Source organism: Myotis daubentonii, chromosome 2 (assembly GCF_963259705.1).
Source record: "Myotis daubentonii chromosome 2, mMyoDau2.1, whole genome shotgun sequence".
NCBI lineage: Eukaryota > Metazoa > Chordata > Mammalia > Chiroptera > Vespertilionidae > Myotis > Myotis daubentonii.
The window spans coordinates 198,702,548-198,730,469 of record NC_081841.1 but is presented as its reverse complement, the minus strand read 5'-3'; the positions used below and the strand labels follow the sequence as shown (position 1 = coordinate 198,730,469).

Genomic DNA, 27,922 nt, shown 5'->3' with positions numbered 1-27,922 from the left:
TGTGGAATCAAATACCAGAGGTTTCCTTTTTCAATGGCTGCCTGGTTTATGAATCCTCAGCTTATTCAACTGAGCTCTTTCCACCCTACCACCCCCACTTTTGGTACTATTGTCCTGTTTAACAAGATAGGCAGGTAGAGATTTGATGGTTTTCAAAAAACTTATCTGGGCTGTCAGGAATTGCTTTACTTACAGAATTCAAATGATATGCTAGCCACCATCTTCAGATTCTCTATGGATAAAACAAAAATTCCAAGCCTACAGATTAACTGTCTAGTGTCAAGAACTTGTAGAAAATGGTCCAAAAAGGTCTTATAGAAGTTTTTCACTTAAAACAGAAAGCTGTGATTTTTGTTGGAAACAAACCACTGAAAGTTGGGGAGAATTCTTATGTCTTTATGGTTAGCTTGTGGTTCCATCAGCAAGGAGGTGAATTTTCAATAAGAATCAGGAATATTTTAAACGATGACAGAAATCTGACTAGACTTTTGTTGTGTGTTGTGACACCACCCCTACCCTACCCCTTGCCCTGGGAAATCTAGAGCCACTTTTGCGAGCTCCTTGGAGTTTTCAGAGTGATGACCTCAGGCCACAGTCCATGTCAAGTTTTAGGTTAAATTTGTTATAGGGTTCCCTTATCACAAAACTAAGTGGTGACAATGTACCCCTTTGTGACACTGTGGCATTTTGCTAAAAATTGAATATAAGAGAGATCAGTGACATAGAAGATGAAGTATGAAAAGGGAAGTTGAGAAGAAATATCATGTTTTTAATTGTCACCATAGATCATTAGGGAAGAAATTTTTAGTATTCCTATGACTTCAAGAAAAATGCTGGATGGTGTGGTGTATTACACTAAAGGGAAAGGTTTAAAGAGCAGAAAGTATCAATCCGGACCAAGAAGCTCGAGCAATGTAGGAATCAGTTCTTCTGCAACTTCAGAATATCTAGGGGAATAAGATGTCAGTAATACTTGCTGATCTGTTCTCTGATTATATATGAGCAGTTAAATGGTTGCTGAAAAAGATGATCGATCAGGTGTCCTCAAAGTGCTCTTCTGTGTCTAAGGTTAGTTACTGTTGTCGAGACAGTGCTTGGGGTATGTGTTGGACAGGTCATTGCCTTGGTGCTTCCTGATATGGGTATCCTATATATGGGGTGTCTCTGCCCAGCGAGGTTGATAAGTCATTTCATTTGGGCGCCTTTCCTTCTGACACATGTTGAAGGCATGTAGCTATTGCATTCATGTTAAATGAGATTAGATCAAAGGGAAGGGAATTGATCCTACACCTTATTTTCCGTAGCAAGAAGCACCCTCTCTTGAGTCCTACCACCCTCACCTGGTAGCGTTGTCCTCCTATTCTGTTTTTGGTGAATGGACTTCTTGATCTAATAATATAGCTTATAGATTTTTTAAAAATTCTGTGCAATCAAAACTCTTGCCTCTGAGAAGGGTGCTTGACCTTTGTGTAACTGGGATTTTGTTTAGCAAAACCCTATTGGTAGGAAAGACTGAAAATATACATGTGGTGGTAGAATCTAGTGGAGAGTTAGAAGTTCTGTTAGCAGGGTACTTGTGTGACTTTTTAAAAGATGTATGTAATTGGTGTCTCAGATTCTTCTATGAAATGGAGACATCATCCTATGATTAGAATTTTTGTGGACCAAATAAAGTATGAAAAATCATTTTAGGTGTCTAGTGACACACACCTACAGCAGATAGAAGCAGATGCATCTTCGACTTTATTTTTATTCACGCATTGCCTTAGCTGACTAGACATTTAAGAGTAAATGTGTTCAGCAGTGAAATGCTTACTTTTTCATCTATAAGCTTGAGTATGTGGCATTTCTGAATGCTTCTATCACTCTTACTCATTACAGATGAGGTTCCTGACAGTCATTCACTCACCAGTGATAACATTCATAAATATGACATTTTAAATTTGTATCTCACCTCATAGAAAGAACTTTGCAGCCTTTACATCTACCAGACTAGAGATAAATATTCCAGGCTTTACATGATTTTTTTCTCCATCTGTCTGTCTCTTTCCTGTTTCTCATTTTGTTGGTGCCTCAGGACTACTGAACAAGTGAAATTTCTCTGTTTTCTGTTGTAAGTACCCCTACTGTGGTTTCTGTTTGTCCCTGGGACTGTTGGCAGTTCCTCTACCCTCCTCCCAGACCACCTCTCCATAGCATGTTGGCTTCCGGTTCTGAGTTTGACCTTCTGATTATTTTTTGCATTTCATTTGCCACTTCATGAGTCAGCTTAGCCTTGTGATTGTCTGTACCGGAAGGAGTGGCGATCAGCCTTCCAACCTGAGGTGCGTGAGCTTGCGCTCCCTGCCTTGGCACGCCTGTGTGGCGCTTTGATACCGAATGCTGGCTTGGCCCCAAAGATCATCTGGCAGGGGTTTCAGGCACTGCTCTGCTATTTAATGTTGGAAATAATTGGCTTTCATGATAGGATAAGGCTGCTGGGTTGGAGCAGGGGATAAAATGGAGACATCATACTATGATTGGAATTCTTGTGGACCAACTTGAGTTTGGCGGCAAGGGGTGGCACTCAAGCATTAGGAAAGAAAATCATGAGCCAGATAGTGGTTGTGCACGTTTTGGTAACGTATACGCTTGCCTTTTTTTTGGTTTGTTTCCCCACACAAGAAAAAATAGTTGCAAATTATTATTATTATTATTATTATTTTTTGTCAGAGTCGCAGTACTGGAAATTTTAAGTTCATTCAAACAAGAGAATTTGAACTAGTCTTTGGATCTCAAATTATGCGCTAGTTTAAATAACTGTTGGTTTGAGTTTTCTCTGGTTCCAGCCATAACGTTCTTTCCATCTTACTACTTAATAGGAATGGTAATAGTTTACACAGATATTTTCCTTTTTATACTTTCTGTTAACCCCAGTTCTACTTTGTTAGCACACATGTCCGGAGTTGTCTCATTAGACTTCTATGGCTTTTAGTGCAATAAAGGATTTTTAAAGAATCTAGTCCAGCGTGGTAATTTTTCTAATGAATGCCAAAGCCAAAGTGAGTGAGGATCAGATGAACTGAATGTCTCTGCTAAGGTGCTCTCTCAAAGGCTGTGGTGGTATGTAATGGAAAACTCCTCCTCATGAGGACGTCTTTTCAGAGAATGAATTGACTGTAGTTCTTTGCTTGGCCCGTCTCTCCAGAGAAGATTCAGAGATGTAAAAGCTGCTCCCATCTCTGACATGTAGATGTACGACTTGTGTGGTGCTGTATGCCTTGGCTTCTATCTGCATACACTGCTCTCTCTGCTCCATCTCATAGCTCGGAAGTTGTCAGTGAGATTCCCAACCAGCTTGGTTAATTTGTTTTTCTTTCAGGAGTGGCTGTAAGGTGAAGAAATATGAAACGCAGTCTCTTGCTTTGGATGGGTGTTCACAGGTAAGTCTGTCTATCACCAGAACATCTCTTAGACCAGTGGTCCCCAAACAACGAATGCATCACCCCTCCCCCAGGGTGGGGCATGTGGTTAATGGAGACTTCCCACTGGGTATTGGAATATTCAGATTTAAGAGAACCAGCATCCGAACCTGAGTTGATGGAAGTGAAGTAGACTGGGAAGTGCAGGTTCAGAGAGGAAAAGGAATGATGTACATTTCTGACTATTAAAGAGGTTGTTCGTGTCCAATTTTAAATACACTGTAGGATATCAAATCATTAGAATAATTACATTGAATTAAGCATGGTAGTATTTAAACTACATTAGATATTATATCCTTCGAAATTATTTAAACTGACGCTGAACAGTTTTTAGATGGCACTTGGGAATACAGTGGGGTACATAGATTTTTTTTGGTTTAATTTAGGAGGCTATGAACAGAATATTTGAAACCACTGCCTTGCACCACTTAAACTTCTTTCTCATAAATTTAGGCTAGAGAAGGTTAATTTGTCAAACCTCAGATTTGAAGCAGAAAAGCTAGGTGCTAGAAAAAGGCAACATTCTATGATTGAAGGACTCCAGCTTCTTCCTTCATCTGTACTCAGATCTGTGGTTAACTCTAAGCAAATAGTGGCTGCTGTGAGATGTCCCTTTCCCTACCTAATGGTCGCATCTGCTCTGTTGCCTTTCCCAGGATGAAGGAGCAGTGATCTCCCAGAGTTCAGACATTTCTAATAGGGACGGCCATGCTACCGATGAGGAGAAACTGGCATCCACTTCATCTGGTCAGAAATCAGCCGGGGCCGAGGTGAAAGGTGAGCCAGAGGAAGACCTGGAGTACTTTGAATGTTCCAATGTTCCCGTGTCTACCATAAATCATGCGTTTTCATCCTCAGAAGCAGGTATGGAAGTATATATTCATCTTTCTAATGTACGTAGCATAGAAATGCCTGAAAGCCTAAAGCCAAGGCGCCTTAGAGAGATTAGAGAATTTGGATTCTGATCTAAGCTTTGCTTCTTCACCTAGAAAAGAGACACAAAAAGGGTGTCTTATCAAATACCAGGGACATATGGATTAGTGTGGCAGGATGTACTGGAGGCACTAATGTGTGGGACTGCTTGAAATTTTTTATAATTTATTATAAAATTATAATAATTTTTTATAATTTATTTTAATGTGGCCACACCTCAAAGTATAGTGGCCTGTAACCATGATGTGATTATTGTGCTCCTTGTTCAACTTACAGAAATATAACTAACGTGTAATTCCTTACCATGTGCAGGCATTGTTCTAAGTGGTTTACATGTATTAACTCACTATTCTTTGCTACATACTAATTTTTCCCCATTTTTTTAGAGAAGGAAAGTGAGACACAGAAGTTAAGGTCACTTGTAAATGGCTACTAAATGGTAGAACTAGGATTCAGATTTTAGCAGTAGGTTCCATGGCCTTTTAATCTCAAAGCTAAAGTACAAAGAGCTTGTTTTCATTACACTAGACCAGGGGTGGGCAACCTTTTTGTGAATGCGTGCCAAAACCAGCAAAATCTCTAACTCAAAATTCTTCTGCGTGCCAACCCTAATTTTTTGAGAACATGTTACGCCTACTTGATATCTCTTAAGGTGTACATATGTGAAGAACCTTGAAGAAATAATAAAATTCATTCAAGCGACAAAAACACAGTATATGATGATGAAAAATACATTTATTTTTTTAATGTATACATGTACACTGAGAGTCCGACAGAAAACTTTATGACTCCATTTGATATTATCAGTGGGACTTTTGCTGCTGCATCACTGATGACAGAGATTTTACATCAGGTTTATATTTCGTGACCTTCAGAGATATGCACGAGCTACTACTTTCATCCGTCAGGCTACTCCTAATACGAGACTTAACAAAATTCATCCCTGAGAACAAAGATTCACAAGCGTATGTGGATGAAACCAACACTGGTCGGTCTAGGAAGGCAGGGAGAGTTAAGGCAGAGGCATAGAAATTGCTCTTCCCCTCTCTCGTCAATCCATGTCTATGGTCTTTAAGATAACTTGTTATGTAAAATTATTTATTTATCTAAGATACACCTACACTGAATTTATCTGAAAAATAAAAAAGTTCATATTAAGAAAAAATTGTAAATGGAAGATTATAAGAGAGGATTGCCCGTGCCAGCAAAAGTTACTGGTATGCCATGTTTGGCACGCGTGCCAGGATTGCCCACCCCTGCACTAGACCATTATAAATTGCCCTGCTCACAGATGTGGTAGACTTGAAATTGACCGATGCCCTATAAAATCCTTCTTAATGTCCAAATAAGAACCTAGATAGACTAACTTTCTTGCTAACCTTCTTACTGTTGGACTCTCAGAACATTCTAGAGCGGAGGCCCTCCTTCTAGGTCCCAAGTTGTATCTGTGACCCTAAACTTGACTTGTGAAATGTTTAGAACCATGTTCCTGACTATATTAAACATTATTAAAAAAATCAACATAATTTAATTTGGCGTTTTTATACCTAGAATTTAAGAAATCATGATCTCTCATCAAATGAGGGAAGCGGGTGGAAATCAGGACTTTGTGAGAGTTATTCTTCCAGCCTCCTCCCTGCCTCCAGGTCTCAGTTTTTCATCTATAAAATAAACGTGCCAGGCACTATTCCAGATTTCTTCCCAGGCCTCTTTCTGCTCTGGCTTCTTTCCCAAGACTTCATTTGCCATTTCCCTTTATACCACCTTACTCAGTTAGGTGGGCTACACTTATTTCTTTTATTTGAAATATCTTTCTTTGCCATCTCCTGTAGTAATTCTGCCCATCCCTTTGGGTCTATTTCAAAAACATCACTTGGCTCCCACCATGCTTTATGCTCCCAGCACATTTCTTCTTACCGTTCACGTGTTGTGTATTCATTATAGAAGGGAGCTTTGATAAGCTTCTCAAGGTTAAGGACTATGAGTGATTCATCTTTGAATTTCCTCGGCTGCAGGTGCATAAGTAGATATTTGTTGAATGATATTCTTCCTCACTTGGAGGAAATTCCTGCAACAGAAATTTGTAGAGCTGGGGTTCTGTTAGATACAGTGCTGTCCTCATAGTGGGTAGGTAGTATGTCACTGTGTGTAACTGATTATCCATATCAAGGGAGAAGCAGAGGTCATGCGGGTGGGAGTGTGAGGTGGACGGGTGTACTGACCCTGTCAGGTGAATCAGAGAACATTTACTGGGGAAAGTCACCTTGGAGCTTGGTGTTGATAGATACAGACATAGATGTGCACCAGAGAACGAGTGTCTCTCTCAGGGTTGGGAAGGAACCTGCCATGTGGGTAGAATGCCCAGGAGCTCTGTGAGAACAGGGTAAGTGGGAAAATGAAGTGGTACTGAGGATTTGGGGCTTGCTTCTGTAGGTGGAGGGGAGCCATTGAAGGTTTTTTCTTTTTTCTTTTTTTAAAATGCATTTTTATTGATGGAGAGGAAGGGTGAAGGAGAGAGAGAAACATCAATGATGAGAGAAAATCATTGATCGACTGCCTCCCGCACGCCTCCTACTGGGGATCAAGCCCGCAACCTGGGCATGTGCCCTTGACCGGAATGGAACCCAGGATCCTTCAGTCCGCAGGTCGACACTCTATCCATGAGCCAAACCAGCCAGGGCCATTGAAGGTTTTTAAGTAGAATAGTCACATTTGTGTTTTAAAAATAATTCATTATAGACAGAATATGCTAAAATAATAATTTGTTATTGCTTTGTGGGAGATTGTAGTCTTATAAAATTTTAAAATATTTTAAAATTGTCTTCAGTCCTGGTCATTGTGGCTCAGTTGGTTTGGCATCATCCCGTGCACTGAAGAGTTGCCAGTTTGATTCCCGGTCAGGGCACATGCCCAGGTTGCAGGCTCTATTTCTAGTGCAGGGTATATAGGATGTTTCACTCTCACGCTGGTGTCTCTCTCTCTCTCTCTCTCTCTCTCTCTCTCTCTCTCTCTCTCTCTCTCTCTTTCTCTCTCTCTCTCTCCCGTCCTCTCTTTAAATAACAATTTTTAAAAAATTGTCTTCAGTGAGAGCATATTCCTTTAATTAGAAAACATCTAGTGTTAGGTTTTTTAAAATGTCTCTGGTGGTAGAGTGGGAGGTACAAAATGAATTTAGTTTTGTGGGTATTGCAATTTGGAGCTTCTTGTTTTATCTGCTACTGCTACACTCCTTAGATTGAGGGTACCCTTTTGGGCTGGAGTTTAAGGCTTTGGTAATAGAACAGCATTCAGTGTTTCCTCTTCCTGAAATAATCCCATGGTTAGCACATGGGCACAAAGGGACAGACTTGCTGTTCTTTGCACCTGAAGATTGTGGATTCATTTATGACTAACTCCGCACTCCTCTTTCTTCTAAATATTTTGGACTTTTAGCATGGACAACACAGTGATCAATAGAAAGCCAGCGCCCCTGTGAGAGCTTGGGGTGCGTTCGTGTGTTGTAGATGTCATTCTGGGCCTGCGCTGGGGGTTTCCCAGTGCCTTTCACTAGGAAGGGGAGGAACCAGCTTCTTGGGTTAACTACAAAAATGACTCTGTGTTTTAGGCGTAGAAAAAGAGCCGTGCCAGAAAATGGAGAAAGATGGATCTGCTGTGCCTGTAAGTTCCTAAACTTGGCGGGTGAGGGGGGAGTTAAGTGGAGCTCAGGTTTTTTCAGCATTTGTTTTGAAGCTCATGTTAAATCTTTAAATAAATTATGGCCATTGTTTGGTGATGGGGATGAAATATAAATAAAACACAGTTTCTTCATTTGAGGGGCTCACACTCTATCCCAGATTCCCGGACAGCACCCCCTAGCACATGTGCAGCTGAGCACTTGAGGTAGCTAGTCCAAGTGAGATGTCCTGTAAGTGTAAAAATACAACCAGATTTTGATGACTTGCATAAAACGAAGGGAGGTAAATGTCTCTAACTTTATATTGATTACATGTTGAGATGATAATATTTTGGGCTAACTAAACTATGTTATTAAAATGAGTCTCACCTGTTTCTTTTTACTTTTTTCAATGTGGCTGCTGAGAATTTCTAAATTGCGTATGGCTTGCATTATATTTATTTTGAACAGCACTGGCAACAGGTACAGAATGGAAACGAACCACACCTGTGGTGAAGTTATATGAGAATGTGGTCCTCGGGGCTGTGGGAGCCAGGGCTCACCAGCTATGTGGCAGGGGCAGGAAAGCTGAAGCTGTGCTGATGAAAAACAAAACAACTTAAAGAACTCTAGAATAGATACTGATATTTTCCTTACTAAGAAAACCAAGTTAATAGAACAGTCACGTCCTTGATAACACAAAGGTCATGGGAGGCACAGGGAAGTTAGTTCCTAGAGGTGGGGATTCTGGCTTAGAGTAATAAACACTCACAAAAGACAGACTTTAAAAGGTATTAATTTAGAATCGGAAATGTAACAAGGCGAACCAAATGTGTTTGCCTAACGTAGTACGTTATCTCCCTGTAGGCAACTACATGGGAAGCCAGACTACAGGAAAGCCTCTTGACGGTAGACATGGCACAGGAAGTAATAGAATGATCACATGTCCGGGGTGTATCAGTTGTCCACAGCAAACATGTATTACGCCATCATTTTTGGATCAGAAACCCTGGGATGACTCCGAGTCTCATGGGCTGCAGTCAGGTGTAGACCAGGGCTGCGGTCACCTCCAGGCTCACTCATGTGGCTGTTGGCCCATCTCAGGTCCTCACTGGCTGTTGACAGAGCCATCAGTTCCTTGCCACATGGACCTCCCCGTGGCTTCTCACTGCGTGAAAGCTGGAGTCTTTCTGTAAACAAAGTGACATACCATGACTTTTACCATGTTGTGTCCTTTACGAGTGAGTCCTTAGGTCTAGCCTGCTCCAAGGAAGAGATTGCCTGAGAGGATTAGTACCAGGAGGTGGGGTCACGGGAGCCATTTTAGAGGCTTCCCGCCACAAGTGACTTTTGGCTCTAGTGATAGGTCTGTCCCAAGATAGTGTTTCTGAGGAGTTTTGGACTTCCGTCAGCATGTGGTCCACCCTCCCCCAAATGCTGCTGCAGATGGGCACGGCCAGCCTGTGGCTTTGCATTTCCCTTTTCTGTGGCCTAAGCCCAGAGTTTCTATACTGGATGAGGTCTGTGAAGCTATCTGCACAATTGTGTATTTTTGAGTATTTTTTAGAGAAAGGATGAGTCTATAATGACCCTGGCAAGTTCAAAAGCCACTGATCTAAGTGAACCATGGACTTTATGTTCAGTTCTGGTTCAAACAAAATACCAGAGAGCTGATTGATTATGAGAAATAATTAATAGATTAGTTATACTGACATTTAAGATTATTCCTAGGTCACTTTGGCTGGCATTTCAGATGTTACTTGATGAACTTTTCCCATTTATACAAAAAGCTTACTTGTATAGGTAAGGGGCAAATAGCCCCAAAAATGCATTCTAGGAAGGAAGATAGTACAGAACCTATATTCTTGTGAAAAATAAAATATTAACCATATGTGGCTCTCTAGAACCCGCGTTTATGATAAAAACAAGCTGGTGTATCAGAAAGGGCAGTGCTGCCAGACAGGACTGAAACAATAGCAAGGAAGGACCAAAAATGGGAGCATGGGCACGTTGTCAGGAACAAGTAATGGTGCACGCCTGACGGCATCACTGGGCTGGGGCACATCACTGCAGAGCAAGGACTTCCTGGTGCTCCTGAGTCGCCGGGCTGGGTGGGGTCAGGCACATTCACCATTTCTGTCTTCCTAGGCCTGAAACTTAGTAAAAAAAATTTAGAAATATTTCCATCCGAAGTGACTACATAGACACACAAAGCATCAACATGTAAAAAAAAATAGTTGACTTTCTTTGGGAAATGTATTTTCATGGAACACATCATCCCCAGAAACCCCTTGAAAGATGAGCCATGAGCCAGGTAGTGTTGTTTTTTGCATGTAGTTCTTTGGTGACTGACCACTATGGTAATCACACTTCCTTTTTGGGGATAAGAAGAAAACTTCTCTAGGCTATCTGTTAGACAGCAAGACACCCTGATAATCCTTAGAACAAGCTTTTCCTTTAGATAGCACTGTAGCTAGACTTGATTTTTAAAAAACCCTGCTGGGTTTTTATTGTGTGTGTTTTTTTACTCTAAACATGTTTTTAAAGATTGTGATCAATGTAGCAATGAGGAAATTACTGAAAGATGCTTGGGATTAAGAAGCTGAAGATTAAATGTATTAAATATAACCTCTTCCTCCCCCCCCCCCCCCAGGGACCTTTGGAGTCCCCTGTGGAGGAGGCCCCCGTGTCCGTGGCCTGTGGCGGAGAGAGCCCCCTGGATGGCATCTGCCTCAGTGAATCAGATAAGACAGCCGTGCTCACCCTGATAAGAGAAGAGGTAAATGCTTTCTTGTTCCACCCACTTATCTCTCCATTCTTTGTGAAGCCATGTGCAGCGGGCAGATTCCATCTCTGCTGGCCTCCGTTATCCCCGTTGGAAGTTCGTGTTTCCTGCAGCTTGTTTAGCTCAGATAAAGGGCTCCCTGTAAAACGCCACGTTGGTGCTGGGGTCCTGACATTGTGGTGTCCTCTTTATCTTTTAGCCTTGAAATTTTAAATATCAAAATTTGCTAACTTTATCCACATGAGTTTGTAAATTAGTGCCTTCATTTTACAGAGCACATTAGTATGTAGTATGCTCGTACATAAAAATTCCGTAAATTCTAGACTTGCACTAATATACAATTGTTTCTACCTTCATCGATTCATTAATTCAACTCTCAAATACCTTTATCATGTTTCTTGAGCAGCCTCTGTTCAGAAATAGGTCACTGCTAGGCCTTGGATGATCTGAAAAATATGAAAGACATTGTTATATACTAGTAATCAGTTATCACCCTCTCCTGTTATATTTCTGTGCTATATTTATGTACTTGGGTTGTGTATTACTTGATGACTCCACCCTATTTTAAAGCAGGTGGAGCAATTTTATTTTTATAATGTGATGAAAGTAGTTAAGTACCTGTGATACATGTCTCTTAAAGCTTTAAAAAATGGCATTAAGGACCTAGCTGGTTTGGCTCAGTGGATAGAGCACTGATTGACCTGTGGACTAAAGGGTCCCAGGTTTGATTCCAGCCAAGGGCACATGCCCGGGTTGTGGGCTTGATCCCCAGTAGGGGGCATGTAGGAGGCCATCAATCAATGATTCTCTCTCATCATTGATGTTTCTATCTCTCTCCCTTTCTTTCTGAAATCAATAAAAATATATATTTTTAAAAATAGCATTAGGTTGGTAATGAGAGATGTCAACTAATCCTGTTGTCAGCTTGGGTGCAGTGGTGAGGAGCACCCCTGCCCCCGCCCCCCGCCCTGCCCAATCTTGTAAATGAGAAAAATGACTTCACCTTCCTCCTGAGAGTTAAACTATGAGACGTCCCCCTCATGGATCACAGGAAAGATGGAAAGATGTGTTTAGTCACCAAAGCAGATAAGCTGGCTTCTAGTATCCTGATTAAAGGCACCAAAGTAAAAATGTACCAATTAGAAAGAGAGAAGCACAGAGAAGCAAATAAAAAGAGAACAAGATGTGCCCATCCAAGCCCTGTGCAAGGCAAATGGAGTTTCAGGCAGTGAATTTAGATAATTTCTTTTCCATTTAGCATGGGCATCCCGTGGGTTCTGCACAGCCTATAGTGAGATGGATGCACTGGCTGGAGGCATTGAACTTCAGACTCTCTCTTTCTGAGTCTATTTTTATCAAGCAATCAGAAATCTCTGCAGAAAGAGAATATGCTGGTCGTGCCAACTTCTAATGCTCTGACTTTGTGGCAGTTTCGTTTCTCATTCTAACTAAGATTGGCGCACTGGTGTCTCCTTGGGTTAAGGTGACTGTCTGTCAGATGACACTCTGCTCTGGGTGTCTTGTCCCAATCTGTGTTCTAGGCCTACAGAGCGAGAGCCAGACCCTGGCCTGAGGTTGAATTTACAGAGAACTTAGTTACCAATTGGAATTTTCCTAGGAGATGTTCTACTCACCTTTACTCTGGTGGCTATGTTTCCAGCATCCCATGTGGCTAAGAGTATTTTCCTAAATGCTTATGAGCATTAGATAGATGATGAGGTTTTACATTCCTAATGTATAGTGAATGACTTTGGAGGAACTGTTGTTTCAAGTCTCCAATCTTAAATTCAAGCTCTAATAGATTGAGTAGGTAAAACCAAGCTTTCTCTCTATTATAATCTAGATAATCACTAAAGAGATTGAAGCGAATGAATGGAAGAAAAAATACGAAGAAACCCGACAAGAAGTCTTGGAGATGAGGTGAGATTGGAGGTTTGGGGAGGTATTGGATACCTTTATGCATTGTTAGATTTAATACAAATGAAATGATGAAAGTATTTGCTTATCACAGAACCAGCTATTGAGAATGTGGGGCTATGCTATTTATACCTTAATTTGAGATTGATAATATCATTCCATGAGCATTGCTCACCAGGCATTATATTCAAATGCTGTAGTTTATTTTGGGGTGTTCAGAACATTACAAGTAAGCAGAACTCACATAATTTTTATCTTTGGAAATAACAAATTTGTGTAAAAATATCCCTTTGAAATACAGAGTAATAAGATTTCCTGACATTCAGTTATGGAGACATTATAATTCATAATATGTTTTTAAAATTTATCTTTATTGTTAAAAGTATTACAGATGTCCCCTTTACATAATACTTTACAAAATCTAATTATTCATGGTAGCGTCAAATCTCATAACCAATAAATAGATTATAAAAAGCATGTTAACAGGAAACAGAACTGATTGACATTTTAAATTTGAAATCTTTTTATTTTTGCTGCTCACTCTCTAGAAAGGAGATTTAGGAGCCCTGTAATAACTAGAGATGGCATCAAAGAAGAGGGAAAAGGCATAAATAATTTATACAGTCAGCACTTGAATGATTAGGAAATATTTTAAATAAATAAGTCCATGCTAATTTGTGTCTCTTGTATTATTATTATTATTTTAATTTTTAAAAGATGTTTTTATTGAACTTTTTTAGAGAGAGAGGAAGGGAGAGGGAGAGAGAGAAACATTGATCAGTTGCCTCCTGTACAAACCTGCAACCTGACTGGGAATTGAACCAGTGACCTTTCAGTGCATGGGGCAAAGTTCAACCAAATGAGCCACACTGACCAGGGCTATCTGTTTTTTGTTTGTTTGTTTGTTTTTTGAGCATTTACTGGGTGTACGGTGCCATTCTGGAAATGGTGGAGAAAAAGGAACAGCCCCTATCTTTGGAGAGCTTATAGGAGCTATATGTATTAGGAGCTTGGATGCAGGGTCAAAGTGATGGGCACGACCAGTGAGGAGAGGGGGAGCCATAGTTTCTCACTGAGGGATCACAGGGAAGAGCACCCATCACTTAGGCCAACATTATTGCATTTCACTTAAAGGAAGGTTAACATGACAGGATGATCTTTGAATAACTGAGTTGCTTTGGGGATTAGGATAGTAAAATAAAACTTGTAAATAAATCAGAGGGGACAGATGTCAGAAATGGTGGATTGCGGCCAGGAAAGCCTGAACACAGATCAGATCTATTAGGAAGACCCCCCATAATATCATTATAGTAGTTCCCCCTTACCCACCACCAATATGTTCCAAGACCTCCTGAAACTGCTGATAGTGCCGAAGCCTACATGTACTTTTTCCAGTACATTCATACCTATGATAAAGTTTAATCTATAAATTAGACACAAAAGATTAACAATAATAATCTATAATAAAATAGAACAGTTTTAACAATCCTGTATAATAAAAGCCTAATGTGCAAATCGACTGAATAGCAGAACCACTGGTTGGTGGGGGGCGGAGCCTGTGAGTGGGCGGCCCCGGCCATCCAAAGCGGGTGCCAGTGGGCAGAGGGAGGGGACGACGATGGGGGGGGTGGAGGGGCCAACAGGGGGCTGGGGCCAGCCGTCTCCCCCAGAGGGAGGCCACCGGCAGCAGGGCATTGGGAGGTAGGGCCAGAGCTGTCCCCTGGTGGTCAGTGCCTTCCCACAGGGATGTCTGTGGGGAGTGGACCTAAGCTGTCAGTCTGACATCCCCCAAGGACCCCAGGACTGCGAGAGGGTGCAGGCCGGGCTGAGGGACACCCCCGAGTGTACAAATTTTTGTGCACTGGACCTCTAGTATACTATAATAAAAGTTATTTGAATGTGGTTTGTCTCTCTCAAAACACCATCTTGTACTTTATTCATCTTTTCACTTAAAGGAAACACTTTATGGCTTCACTTTGACAAATCTGAATTGCCAGCATCAGTACTCTTGCACTTTGGGGCCATTATTAAGTAAAATAAGGGTGACTTGAACACAAACACTATGATACTGAGATAGTTGATCTGATAATCCAGCTAAGTGACTAACAGGCAAGTAGCATATGCAGCTTGGAGACACTGGACAAGGATGATTCACATACCAGGCAGGACTGAATGGGTTGGTGTGTGATTTCATCACACTACTCAGAACGGTGCAAAATTTAAAACATGAATTATTTGCTTCTGGAATCTTCCATTTAATATTTTTGGACTGTGGTTGACTGAGGGTAACTGAAGCTGGAAAGCGAAACCACGGGTAATGGGGGACTACTGTAACTTATTTTGTAAAAGATTGATTTGTCTAAGAAAACTTTATTGCCTGGAGGCAGTTGTTTCTACAAATAGAATGAAGGCTTATCTATACTAATAAAAGCCTAGGTGGTCCTCGTGCCCTCGCGCGACACCCTCGCGCGACGCCCTCGCGTCATCCAAAGATGACCGCCACAAGATGGCCAGCAGGGGAGGGCAGTTGGGGGCGACTGGGCCGGCAGGGGAGGGCAGTTGGGGGTGATCAGGCCAGCAGGGGAGCAGTTAGGGGGTGATCAGGTTGGCAGGCAGAAGTGGTTGGGGCAGTCAGGCAAGCAGGCAGGGGAGCGGTTAGGAGCCAGCTGTCCCAGATTGTGAGAGGGATGACATCCCCCAAGGGGTCCCAGATTGGAGAGTGTGCAGGCCAGGCCGAGAGACACCCCAAACCTCCCCCCCCCCCGGACAAATTTCGTGCATCAGGCCTCTAGTTAAACATAAAATCTTAGGAAAAATCTTATTGAACATTAAGAAATCTTGTATTAATGTTAAAAAAAAGAGAGAGATCCAAAGTGCATAAATGGGTTATGTAAATCTGTCAGTATTCAGGGTGCTGCAAAAATAGGTTTACAGTTGTGAATGCACAAACCAGATGTTATTATTGTATTATATTAATTGTATTATTTTCCAAGTGAACAGCTGTAAATCTACTTTTGCTCCACCCTGTATGTTAATGTGTTTAATTGGGAAAGTATTTCTCCAACTTCTGTTGTCTACAAATTCTCCTCTGATATTATTTTTTTTTTTTTTAAGGAAAATTGTGGCTGAATATGAAAAGACCATTGCCCAAATGATTGGTAAGGACATTTTTTTCCTAGGGTATGAGCCATAGGATCCATAGATGAATTTCAAATCAGGATACAAACTTCACTTTGTCCATCACTTAGATACAGTTGATTCTCATTTGCATTAGTTATGTTTTATGAAGTTGCCACCAACACCGAGTTAGCAAACACTGAACTGTTGCTTCTAGGGAAGTACAGGGTTAGGTTCCTGCAAGCTCTGGTCACACTGTTTTGAAATTACATGATCTTGTCTTATGTGTGCTTCTGTTTAAAGACATTTTATTTTATATATACTCGTAGTGTTGATTCATTAATATTGACCTCGAGGCCAACAGTGCTATATAGCCCATGTGTGAACAAAACTTACTGAGCATGTATTTTCCCCAGAAGGCACATCACAGCCTTCCTGCACTTAGGAACTCTAGACAGCTTTGTAGCACTACACTTGGGAGCTTTTTTTAAATACAAAATCACCAACAGAAAGTGTGTGCACGCGCGCACACACGCACACACACACACACACACAAGCACTAAATAGACTGTGGAAAGGACACTTGTTTACAATATAAAGCGAGAAGGCATCACCTTTCTCAACCTCGGCTGTTCTGCACATGTCTGTGAATGATCGGGAATGCACCAGAAGTACTGATTTGGGGGTTACAAATAAATTTTAGTAAGTAGGCAGATTCACAGGTGTGGAATCTGTGAGTGACGGGGATCAGCTGTAGTTGGGTTCATTTTAGAGGATGGCAAACACTGGGAGTCTGTGAAAAGCCCTCCCCCAGTACCCAGAGAACTGGCAGCCTAGGCACATCGTTCGTACCCCCAGGTGGTGCAGTGTCCTCACTCTACTGCTAGCGTACCTTCTGGTATCAGACCCATGGTGCCATTCCAAAACATCAGTGGTTGATCGTCCTGCACTGGATTTAGAACTTTCTAGCCAATATTGGAAGGACTGACTCCTGAAACCAGTCAGGTCTGTCTCTACTTAAGCATTGAAGTGGTATTTTCTACTGTCCTCGTCACCTAATACCTTCCCAGCACGTGGCCTTTGCCACAGTTGTTCCCCTCATCTGCTTGGGATCTGTTCAGATCTCTCCTGAGTGAGTCCACGCTCTATAAAAAGGGAACCCCCCCACCTGCCCTGCCTTGTTCCCCCCATCACTTGTCACCACATCTCTCTCCCATAGAAGGTAGGTCCTTGAGAGTGGGGACTTTGTAATGTCCACTCTGAGTCCCACCAGCGAGAACACTAGCTCAGGAGGGCAGCTGCTAACTGTTGATTGAATATACCTTTGCTTTTGATTGTGATTCACAGAAGATGAACAAAGGACAAGTATGACCTCTCAGAAAAGCCTCCAGCAACTGACCATGGAGAAGGAGCAGGCCCTGGCTGACCTTAACTCCGTGGAAAGGTCCCTTTCGGATCTCTTCAGGAGATATGAGAACCTGAAAGGAGTTCTGGAAGGGTTCAAGAAGGTAGCATGTCCTTTCTTCTGGAATCTCTTTGCTGTGGTGGTAGATCTTCAGATGTGTATGGCAGAGGAGTATGGGTAGCCTTTTAAATTGGGTTTTGGGGCCCCTGTTGGCCTGTATCTTCTGTTCCAGGGAAGCTGGAGGATCCCCTCCCCCCTTTTCTGTGTGGGTGGTGTGTCTTGGTCATTCCTCTCCTGGGTCAGGCCAGTAAACCCCAGACACAACCAGAGTGTGGCATGGAGTATAAGAGCTGTGGAACCCTCGGACTTTAGGAGAATTCTAGAAATGTTCATTTGATAATTCACCAACTTAATATTAGTAAAAGTAAAAGGGATTCTAGACATAGCCCTGGAAAGTTCAGGCTGCATATTCTAGAGAAAAGTAATGTTTCAAATTTAGGTGTATTGATTTAATTTACCATCAATGAGATAACATTTATAGCAGTGAACATTCTTTTTGTCCATATTAAAATAAAAATGAGACTGGCTAATTAATCTGTGGGAATCAGATTGCCATTCAGAGTTGAATAACTGCCTTCCTAAAGCAGGTGTACTAGTGTAACTGAACCTTGCTGTATGAAAATTAATATATGCCCCGTACCTATACACAAAGAAATTATTTAGAATTTCTTGGGTAGGTTTATTTGTGCCTGTTTCAAATTACCATACAGTATAATTTGAAGGCATCTGAATTAATTGGGTTTCCTTGTTTTTTAAAAAATGAGAACTCTGATACATGGTCTGTCACTAGCAGAAGGAGAAAATGACCTGTTTCTTTTATTTTCACTTGTCATTTGAGAACAGAATGAAGAAGCCTTGAAAAGATGTGCTCAGGATTACTTAGCCAGAGTGAAGCAGGAGGAGCAGCGGTATCAGGCTTTGAAGATCCACGCAGAAGAAAAACTGGACAAGTAAGAGCTTGCACATAACAATTTTACTTTTCATGATGTGAGAAGATTGATGGAGGCAAGGAAGAAATCACTGTTTTGCAACTCTAGATGACGTGTGTGTGTGTGTGTGTATGTGTGTGTGTGTATTTACTTTTTTGAATAGGTAGAATCTTCCCATGTTCTAATATTAAAAAGAATAAGAAAATATACACTATCTCCCTCCACCCCATGCCCACTCCCCTGAGTTTCCTCCTCTTTCCTCACCTGGGGTCATCAATATTTTATCCTCCCAGATACTCTTTTATCCCCCTCTATTTTCTCCCCCAGCTTTATTGAGACATAATTGACATATAACATTGTATAAGTTTAAGATATACAGTGTGTCAATTTGATATATTTATGTATTGCACCATGATAGTGTTAGCCAACACCTCCATCATCTCAATAATTACCATTTTTTAATGTTGTGAGAATCTCCTTTTTTATACAAATGATAGCATACTTTGCTTTTCTCTTTTAGCAATGTATTTTGGAAATCTTCCTATATCAATCCATGAAGAGCTTCCTTACCTTTTAAACAGCCGTGGCGTGTTCCACTGTTGGAATGATCATTCCATTGTTAGAATGTCCCTCCCGTTGGACCTTCAGGTTATTTAAAATCTGCTACCAACAGTGCTACAATAAGCAACCTTTTATGCTTATCATTAGGCCTGCATGGGAGTTATCTGTGTGATAGGAAAGGACTGTTGGGCCAAAGAATATAGGAATTTATACTTACAATACTGTCCAGTTGCCCTCCTTAGACTACTATTTATTTATATTCCTACACAATGTATGAGTGTCCCTTTTCCCTACAGCTTTGCCAACAGGTCAGATTTTTGGTTTTCTGCAAATATAATAGATGAAAAAATGGTATTTTGGTGTAGTTGGTTGGGTTTTTATTATTGTTGTTCTGGGGGTTTTTTGGGCAAGCAACAGAGCATTTATTTTATTGTAGTTTTGATTTATGTTTATTTTATGAGTGAAATTGAACATATTTTAGCAGCTGTCCATACAGATACTCGCTTCACTATGAATGACTGTTCTTTGCCCGTTTTTCTATGGTCAGTTTATATATGTGTTACCTATAGCACATTATTATACTTATATATTAAGGATGGCAGCCCTTTGTGATATGAGTGGTGAATAATTTTTCCTGCTTGTCAGTTATCCTTTGGCTCTGCTGGTAGTGGTGTTGATGTGCAGACATGTATTTTTGTTAGTGAAATTAGCAGTCATTTTTCTTACAGCGTCAGGATTTCCTGTCATAGGAAGAAAGATTTCCCCTGGGCTGAATATAAAAAGTTCTCCTATGTTTTCCGTTTAGCACTTTTATGGCTTACTTTTTTAATTCTTAAAACCAACACATTTGGAATTTATCCTGGGGAGTGGTATGAAGGATGCATCCAACTTTATTTTTTAACTAAAAAGTAATACATACGTGTACATTTTGCTCACTGTCTTCCTATTTGTAAAACCTTTTAAGTTCCCCCTTTCCCATTGCCACTCCCAGAGGTACTGCTATGGAAGTTTATTGTGTATCCTTCCAGTCTTTGTGCCTTTACAAATACCGCCCATACTAGCTTTGACTTTTAAAAAGTATAATGGAGGCAGCATATTACAAAGTTTCCTTTTTCATTTGATAGTATAGCATGGCCATTTTTCATGTCAGAACATACAGTGTAATCTAATTCACCATTGTGCCAGGTGGGAATGTTGCTGTGGATGGATTACTAACGGGGCACTGCTGGCCCAGAGTGTGTATACATGTTGAACTGTAGTGGTTACTGTCACATCGCCCTCCACAGAGATGGCCAATTTTCATTCCCCCAGGGAGCCTGTTTCCTTGCATCTCAGCCAATACGGGGCAAGATCATTCTTGTTAATTTTCCCCAGTCTGACGAATTTTAAAGATTTATCACCTTAATTTGCATGTCTCTGATTACTAGTGAGTTTTTACCATCCTTTTGTCAGTTAATTGGCTATTTATCAACTGACATTTATGTTTTTTAAGAAGTTTCCTTTGCCCCGCAATAGTAAAGTGACTTTAGAACTGTGTCGTAAATGAGATGGTTAGTATCCTACCTCTTTAGCTGTGATGATCCCGAGGATGACCCTACCTGCTATTGTACTGGGTTAAAACCCCACAAAACTCATTTGATTGCTGTAGAAACTGTCATGTGATTCCATTTTCCAGTGACATGAATTTTGAAGGACACTATGGCCTTTGAGATTAACTCTACCATTGGTTTGCGCCATGCAAACTTGCTTAGCAGTTGAATGTAAATTGAGTGTTTATAAGTTAAAATTGAATTATTTAGGTCATCGATCCCTTTTGTTTTCTCTTGTCATGAAGTCAGTTCGTTTAGGTTGTTTCACAGATGTCAGTGGTTACTGTCCTGACTCTTTTGCAGTGACTGATGACTAACCATGTGCTTTTTGTCCCTTTATTCTACAAACAAAACATAAACAGAGCCAATGAAGAGATTGCTCAGGTTCGAACAAAAGCAAAGGCTGAGAGTGCAGCTCTCCACGCAGGACTCCGGAAAGAGCAGATGAAGGTGGAGTCCCTGGAAAGGGCGCTTCAGCAGAAGGTACGAAGAGGGGTGTGACCACAGGGACCTTGGTTTCTGTCTCCCGCAGTGGCTAGCTTGTGGTGGATCTGGATAAAAGAGGCCTCGCCTTTTTGTCCAGACACTTCAATCCAGTTCCTTTCTGAGCCAATTCAGGGGGAAACAAGGCAAACCAGGAAATTCCCAGACACATTGGTGGGAACTGTCCACAGGCAGGGTGCAGAGAGGAAGTGGCATTAACTAAACTCAGGGACCAAATGCTGTTTAGTTGGGCTCTTAGGCTCCCTTTTAAAAAAAGTTCTGTGTGTGTGTGTGTGTGTGTGTGGTGTTTTTGTTTTTTTGTTGTTTTCTTTTTCTTTTCTTTTTTTTAAAATATATTTTATTGATTTTCTACAGAGAGGAAGGGAGAGGGATAGAGAGTTAGAAACATCCATGAGAGAAACATCCATCAGCTGCCTCCTGCACACCCCCTACTGGGGATGTGCCCGCAACCAAGGTACATGCCCTTGACCGGAATCGAACCTGGGACTCTTCAGTCCACAGGCCGACGCTCTAGCCACTGAGCCAAACTAGTCAGGGCTTGTTTTCTTTAATGTAATATAAAAGCTGTCTTCCCCTTAATTATCATTTTACCGTGCAGGGCACATTTGGCAACACCTAGAGATATATTTGGTTGTTATGACTAGGAGATGCTACTGGCATCTAGTGGGGAGAGGCCAGAAATGCATCCAAACATCCTACAGTGCACAGAACAGCCTGGCAAGGAAGACTTACCCAGCCCCAAATGACAGTGGTGGGTGGTGGAGCAACTGCTGAGGGGAATGGATTGAGTGCGGCCCAGATACTTATGTTTTTAACAGGTACCCCGGGTAATTCCTATGACACCAAGAAAGTCTGAGAAGTAAGGGGTTCGTGGACAAGCTGCAGAGGGCCAGCGACTACCCTCACCCCCTACTCAGTTTAAGTATAACTTTGTGCACATGAGCATTTTCCAGGAGGGAAGGTTTAGTGCTTTCCTTTTCTTAAAGGAGAAAAGATGTAGAAAGAGCCATGGAGTGAGAGCACAGCCAGTCTGGGGACTGTTGGTTATAATTTCCTTTATCTCAGGACGCAGTTGACCTGCACAGTCGTATCATTTGTCTTTCAGAACCAAGAAATCGAAGAACTGACAAAAATCTGCGACGAGCTGATTGCAAAGCTGGGAAAGACTGACTGAGTTTCCCCTGTTCGCTCAGTGGATCTGCGTTTGGCTGCTTCTGTCGTGACCACAGTTATCTTGCCTTATCCAGGAATTGTTGCCCCTTTGCAGAGAAAAACACTTTGAAAAAGCACATCCCACTGCTGCCTGTCCCGCTTTGCTGCGACGCACAGCCCTGGCAGAACCCGGGAGTGTTGCACCGTCGCCGAAGGAGTGGCAGCAGGCCGTCCTGGAGTCCTCACAGCACCGCCCATGGTCTGGTAGACAGGCTGCTACGTTGGGTTTGTGATTTCTCTGTTTTAATTCATTTTTTCTTACAGCTATGTACTTTATTAATATTTTTTCACACCACAGCTTAACATGAACAGCATAGTCTCCCATACTTCAAAGATTCCCATTGCCACATATAATTCACTCCAGAGGCATATAGGTTCTGAAAAATAATGTTCTCAGTAATGGGGAAGGGCAGCTTTTTAGGAGCTCTTCCTGCTTTACCATTTAAAAAAGGCTCATGGCTGAGGAAGCACCCACACCTTTCGTTCCCTGGAGAACTCTGAGCTAAACTTAATTCTTTCAGTTCTATGTTGCACACATATAAGCAGTTCGGAACTTTGCACATGAGCGGGAATCAAAGTCAGATGCAGAAGTGGAATTTTAAGGACCATTTATATATCAGGACAGAAGCACCACTGGGATGCCCATGACGATGCTACTTTGAATGTGCTTGGTGCCTTCTATTGCACATGCCAAAGGTCAGTTCTGGAGAAAGCAGAGCACGCCATGAGTGAGCTAGACAAGTCCCTTGGCCTCTTTGTACCTTAGTTTCCTTATATCTTGTGTAAAAGCTGCATTCCATGCCAGGCCTGAAGTGTTCCAAAGCTCACTTTTGTTATTAAATTGCAACCATGATTTATATATTGCAAAAAAGGAGTGCTGCAAACGCATTCCTTTCAATAAATTCTATTTTATTGCAGGTTAAATCTAAATACTGGAGGGAAAGCAGGCCTTCAAATGAACCCTCACATAATTCTCTCAGATTATTTCCACTGGGATTTTACAGCATCATCTCCTCCACCCATCTCCCCACAACCGCTCTGGGCATGATCCACCGAGGCGGGAGGGAGGGGAGGCCTGCTGCAGCCCTGGGTCCAACCCCACTCCGCACCCCTTTGAAGTGTTCACCTCCTTCCCCTTCGTCCTAACATGGCGCCACCACAGCCTGTCTTAATTCATTTGGAGGTCCACTTTGCTTTTCCAAGTGCGTTAAAATTGTGATTTTATGACTACGATTTGGGATCATCTCCTGTTCACCATGTCTCTGATTTTTTGTGTGTGTTACATATTTATTTCATCTTTTAACTTTAATTTTCAGTATTGGTGGTTTTATTTGAGGAGGTCATTTGGCTTTTGTTACTTTTAATTTGTAAACAAGAAGGGGCTCTGAGTATCCATTTACATACATATATAAACACATATATTTACATATGCTGCTGTTTTCCCCTGAAGTGTAGTCAAATAAGGACCTACAGAAGAGCCTATTTCCATAAATGTGGAAACTTATTTTGGAATAGAGTCCTGGCTCAGAACGCCAGCTTCAGGATTTGGGGGGATTGAACATGTGGAAACCCCCGACCCCTGTCATGACTCATGACCCCAGCTCAGGTTTCACGTCCAGGGAAGACTTCGCCATAACGTTTGTTCCTGGTATTGGACACTCCTCAGCCGTGGCGAGTGTGAGCGCGGCCCCTCCGGGTGGGTCCGCAGGCTGACAGCGGCTGCTTCCTGCAGGAACAGCTGAGGGGGGCTCCCTCGGACCTGGGTGTGGCTAGGCTGTCCGAGAGCCACTTCTTTGCTTCACTTGTTGCTACAAAACCAATATTTCCTCTTGATTATTTGAAATATGCCGAGAAAATCTACTTGTAAAAGGTTTAGTTGATCTTATAATTAAAAGGTAATTGTAACTCCATCAGCAAGTCAAGGGGAAGAAACAGTTGTTTTTTCACAAATGGGATGTCTTGTTCTTCAGATTTTTTCTTTTGAGTCAAAAAAAAGTCCTTTCAAACTTAAGACAGAATTTTTAACAAAACAGGCAGTAAAAATCACGTGAACCACTCTGAAAATCAGCACATTGTGAGTATTTTAAACAGAGGCCGTTTGACTCGCGGAGGCGGGAGTGCAGGGAGCAGGTCCGCACACACAGAACCCACGTCCTCAGGCTCTTCCTGGGCTTGCGTCAGAGGGGAGAGGCCGCTAACCCCCAAAAGGAAAATCCCCTAGCGTTTGATAGGCAAAACCAAACCTGCAGGTGTTTTAAAGCACTCTTGTCTTAACCTTAACGCCTGCAGGTCTTCATGGTCACATGCACTGGGTTCAGTACCTGTAAGTTTTCGTACTTTTCCTGTAAAACTATTGCATGATCCACCTTCAGCAATGAATTGTGCCAGGTGGAGAGCCTCTGTAAGTCTTTAAACGCGGATTTTCTTTTAGAAGCGTACTGTTCACAGGGGTGCAACCTTTAGCCCCAAGGAGGTCAATAATGCCTTTTAAAGCCAGAAGTCACATTTTATCGATATGCACTTACATAATTGGTGCTTAGGCTGTATTTTAAAGCCTATTGTCTTACCACTTTGTACAAAAAGAACAACAGAAGTGATGTGTGGTTGGAGAGGTGACAGGACAATCACTTGGGCTTTGAAAACAGTTCCTGGGTTAATGTGAGTGCTGGGCTGCAGTTTATTTAGCTCAGTGGAGCGAGGTGTCTCCAGGTGGCGCCACTGATTTCCTCCTTTGGTCCTCTCCTACCAAGAAAAGCAACTGCATTTTGCAGGAAGAAACATTGCTAAACCTTTTTGCTGCTGTATTTTGGTGACATGTCCATGTTTACTTGCTTTCTGTTGATCTGTTTTAAGCATGGAAGGCTTATAATGGTCTCCATCGTAAATCCTAGTCCTCTTTTTAGGTTTCTTGTGTATATAAAAAAGGTAGCTATGTGTTAAAACAGGTGACGACAATCCTTCCCCAGCACATGGGTAAAAGAGATTCCTTAAGAACTAGGCCCTAGAGTGAAGTTGCTGCACAAGGAATACAAGAGGACCCCGGTGAAGTAATATTTGCCTCTGGTCTCTCAGCCATGAATGACCATTACAAGAATATGTTCTTCCTTCTAATGTAATAGGTAGATATTCTCCAACGAGAATAAAAATGTAGCTTGTGCAGTTGGCAAATCAAGAGACTATACTGGACAGAATAAAGTATGTTTGTTTATTTTTCTTAAAAAATAAGCAACAACAAAAAAACCCCCACAAAACAAACAAATCAACTCCAAACTTTTAGAACTCTGGAGTAAGAAGACAGCCTAGAGTTGGCACCTAAAGAGCCAGACTCCTTATTAGGCAATAATAAACCCTGTTACAAGAGTGAAAAGACCTGAGTGCAAGTTGCTGGCCTAGATTGTGGTTGGGAAGTATTTGGTGATCTTGTTGAGACTCTGGGTCCAGAGACATTGCTTAAGTTTTTTACTTTGTCTGAGTGTAGATAGGTATATAGTCTTTATCTTAAAGTATTTTAATGGGAGACTGAACAGTTTGTTGCCTGGTTAGCCAGTTGGTTACAGTCAGACCTCCTGAGATGCACTATACTGGGGGAAGCTCCTGAAGGCCTGCCCACACCTTCTGTTCCGCAAAACTGTCCTGCAAATATTGAGAAGCCCGGTTTTCTCACGTGGTTTCCAGCTTCCTCAGACCCAGCCCAAATTAGGAAGTGCAGAAACACATCTGAGGCTCTGGCTGCCTCCCAGTGTGATACGGAATCTAAGGAAAGATTGTGTTTGGGTGTGAGGATGGCCCAAGTTGAATTTTCTTTCCAGCCAGTTACCCTTTCCACCTGCCCCGCACTTTGTGCAATTCCCACAGCAATACCTAGGTCTCTGTTGGACAGCCCAGCGGTAGTACTGTTTGTGAACGGGAGGAGTAAACTGCCCCCAGTGTTCCTGGGCTGTCTGTCTAAGAGCGGCCGGAGGGAAGCGCTCACTTTAAATAAAAGTAACCGAGGGCTTGCTGGGGCTTTAAAGCTCAAAATGGAATTTTTAACGCGCAAGCGTTGGTAAACTTGTGTGCACCAGTTGGAAATGACCGAGCACATCCTTTTCTCGTGGTGTAAAAGCCCCAGAGCTCCCTCTTTATTTCCTTTTGGTTTTTCACTACAGTTAGCAGTCATCTCGCTGAACTGTCTTTTCACTGTGGTTTTGTGACCAGGTGGGCTTCCTCTTGGACTTCATTTCTTACTTCATCCCCTTATTGGAAATAGAGAAACTAGGAGTTGAAAGAGTAAATGATTCAGCAAAGGATTTTAAAGTAAAGATGTATATATTCTGAAGAATTTTAAAGATAGCAGATTATTACTTGCTTATTAAAGAACAAATATAGTCTGGGAATCCCAGGATGTCAGGCCAAAGGTCTAAGAAGTCATTTTCTTCAGAGGTGTTGATAGAAATATTTTGAGGAGACTCTGTCCAAAAAGGTTTGACTGGCCTCCAGATCCCAGTGATTTTTAGAAAGCAATTTACCACTCAAACCGTGAGTCTCCCATATAGTAAAGCTAAAGGAATCGGACACTTCTCTGTAAGGATCTCCTCTGGAAGATAATATAAACAGCAGCATTTCTAGGGGAGACCCTCCCTGGTGCCGACCTAGCGTTCTGGAGACTAAAGATTGCACTTTTCGTAGTTCTTTGTCCAAATGCAATCCCATTTTTGTGCCTCTTAGCATGCAGTTAGATTTGGACAAACAAGATTCCTAAGGAATGACTTTATTAACTATAATATGGTTACAGCTATTAAATATATATATATATTCTGGTTATAGTTCTAATATAAAGATGTTGTGTGCAATGCCAACAGTCTTAACTCATTTGGAGGAGGCCAGATGTGGAGCTGAGGTGTGGCTTGAAACTTCCCTGTATCGATTCTTTAGAACTATGAAGATGTCACTTTCTCCCCCTCTGCCTTTCAGTGGTGTCTGAAATACACTGCAAAACGTATTTCCAAGTCACATGGTTAACCGATATTCTATATTAATAATTTCCAAGTGGACCTATGAAAATCTGAACTCGGAAACCACCCCCAGTCCAGATACAGGGCAGGTGTCACCATACCTGCAGCCTCAGTCCTGGTCCTTCCTACCCGATGGGACAGGACCCAGGCATTTCTCTAAATCTCAGAGGTGGCAGTAAACTTTTCAGTGTTGCTGTTAGCAAGTGTGTTTGCCAGTAGATACCCACGTGTACTAATGTGCCAACAAGTAAATGTTAATTGCACATCTGCTTCCACTGTGTCCCCACGGGTGCCATGAAGTGTGTGAGAGCCTCGTCTCGAGGAATGGATGCTGCATTGACTACTGCTATCAGGATGGTGTTGTGTGGAGTAATCATCTACATAAATTTTATATGCACAGTAATTTCCCTTTTATATGTCAGGTAAATATTTGTAAAAGTTATACTCACACAAATGAAATTATTATAATGATTACTAATATATTTTTTCCATGTTTCATTGCCTGAATAAAAACTGTTTACCACTGTTAAATTTGGGTGTGTGTATGCATTTTTTCCTGGTTATAGTGGTTTTTGTCCCCAAGTGAAAATTTACAACAGCCTCACTTTTATGAGCTCCATATTTTAGTTTAAAAATAGAAAAGATGACATTTTTCACTGCACTCATTTTGTGGGCTTTTATGCATTCGGTTGGGTGTGTAATTAAAAACAAAACGAACAAACTTTGGAATTCAGGCCTTACCATATAAATTTCCACGCTTTTGCATCTGTGCAAACAAAGTAATTGGGCGCTTGTTGGTTTTG

General features: G+C 41.7%; 1 protein-coding gene across 11 annotated transcripts in view; it reads left to right on the top strand.

Annotated features, from left to right (window-relative positions):
- TACC1 (transforming acidic coiled-coil containing protein 1) overlaps positions 1-27,650 on the top strand; it is a 102,062-nt gene extending 74,412 nt beyond the window's left edge. For 4 of the 11 annotated variants that reach the window (XM_059685373.1, XM_059685374.1, XM_059685379.1 and 1 more), the window contains 10 exons: positions 3,362-3,422; positions 4,118-4,325; positions 7,999-8,051; positions 10,700-10,825; positions 12,675-12,751; positions 15,863-15,906; positions 17,213-17,373; positions 18,174-18,280; positions 20,772-20,892; positions 22,019-27,650. In XM_059685373.1, coding sequence (XP_059541356.1) covers positions 3,362-3,422; positions 4,118-4,325; positions 7,999-8,051; positions 10,700-10,825; positions 12,675-12,751; positions 15,863-15,906; positions 17,213-17,373; positions 18,174-18,280; positions 20,772-20,892; positions 22,019-22,087 — 1,027 coding nt within the window. In that variant the 3' untranslated portion in view covers positions 22,088-27,650. Of the gene's footprint in view, positions 1-3,361; positions 3,423-4,117; positions 4,326-5,201; positions 7,279-7,998; positions 8,052-10,699; positions 10,826-12,674; positions 12,752-15,862; positions 15,908-17,212; positions 17,374-18,173; positions 18,383-20,771; positions 20,893-22,018 lie in introns of those variants that run through there. The other 7 variants (XM_059685376.1, XM_059685381.1, XM_059685380.1 and 4 more) reach the window with 4 other exon arrangements.
- Positions 27,651-27,922: the final 272 nt, after the last annotated feature.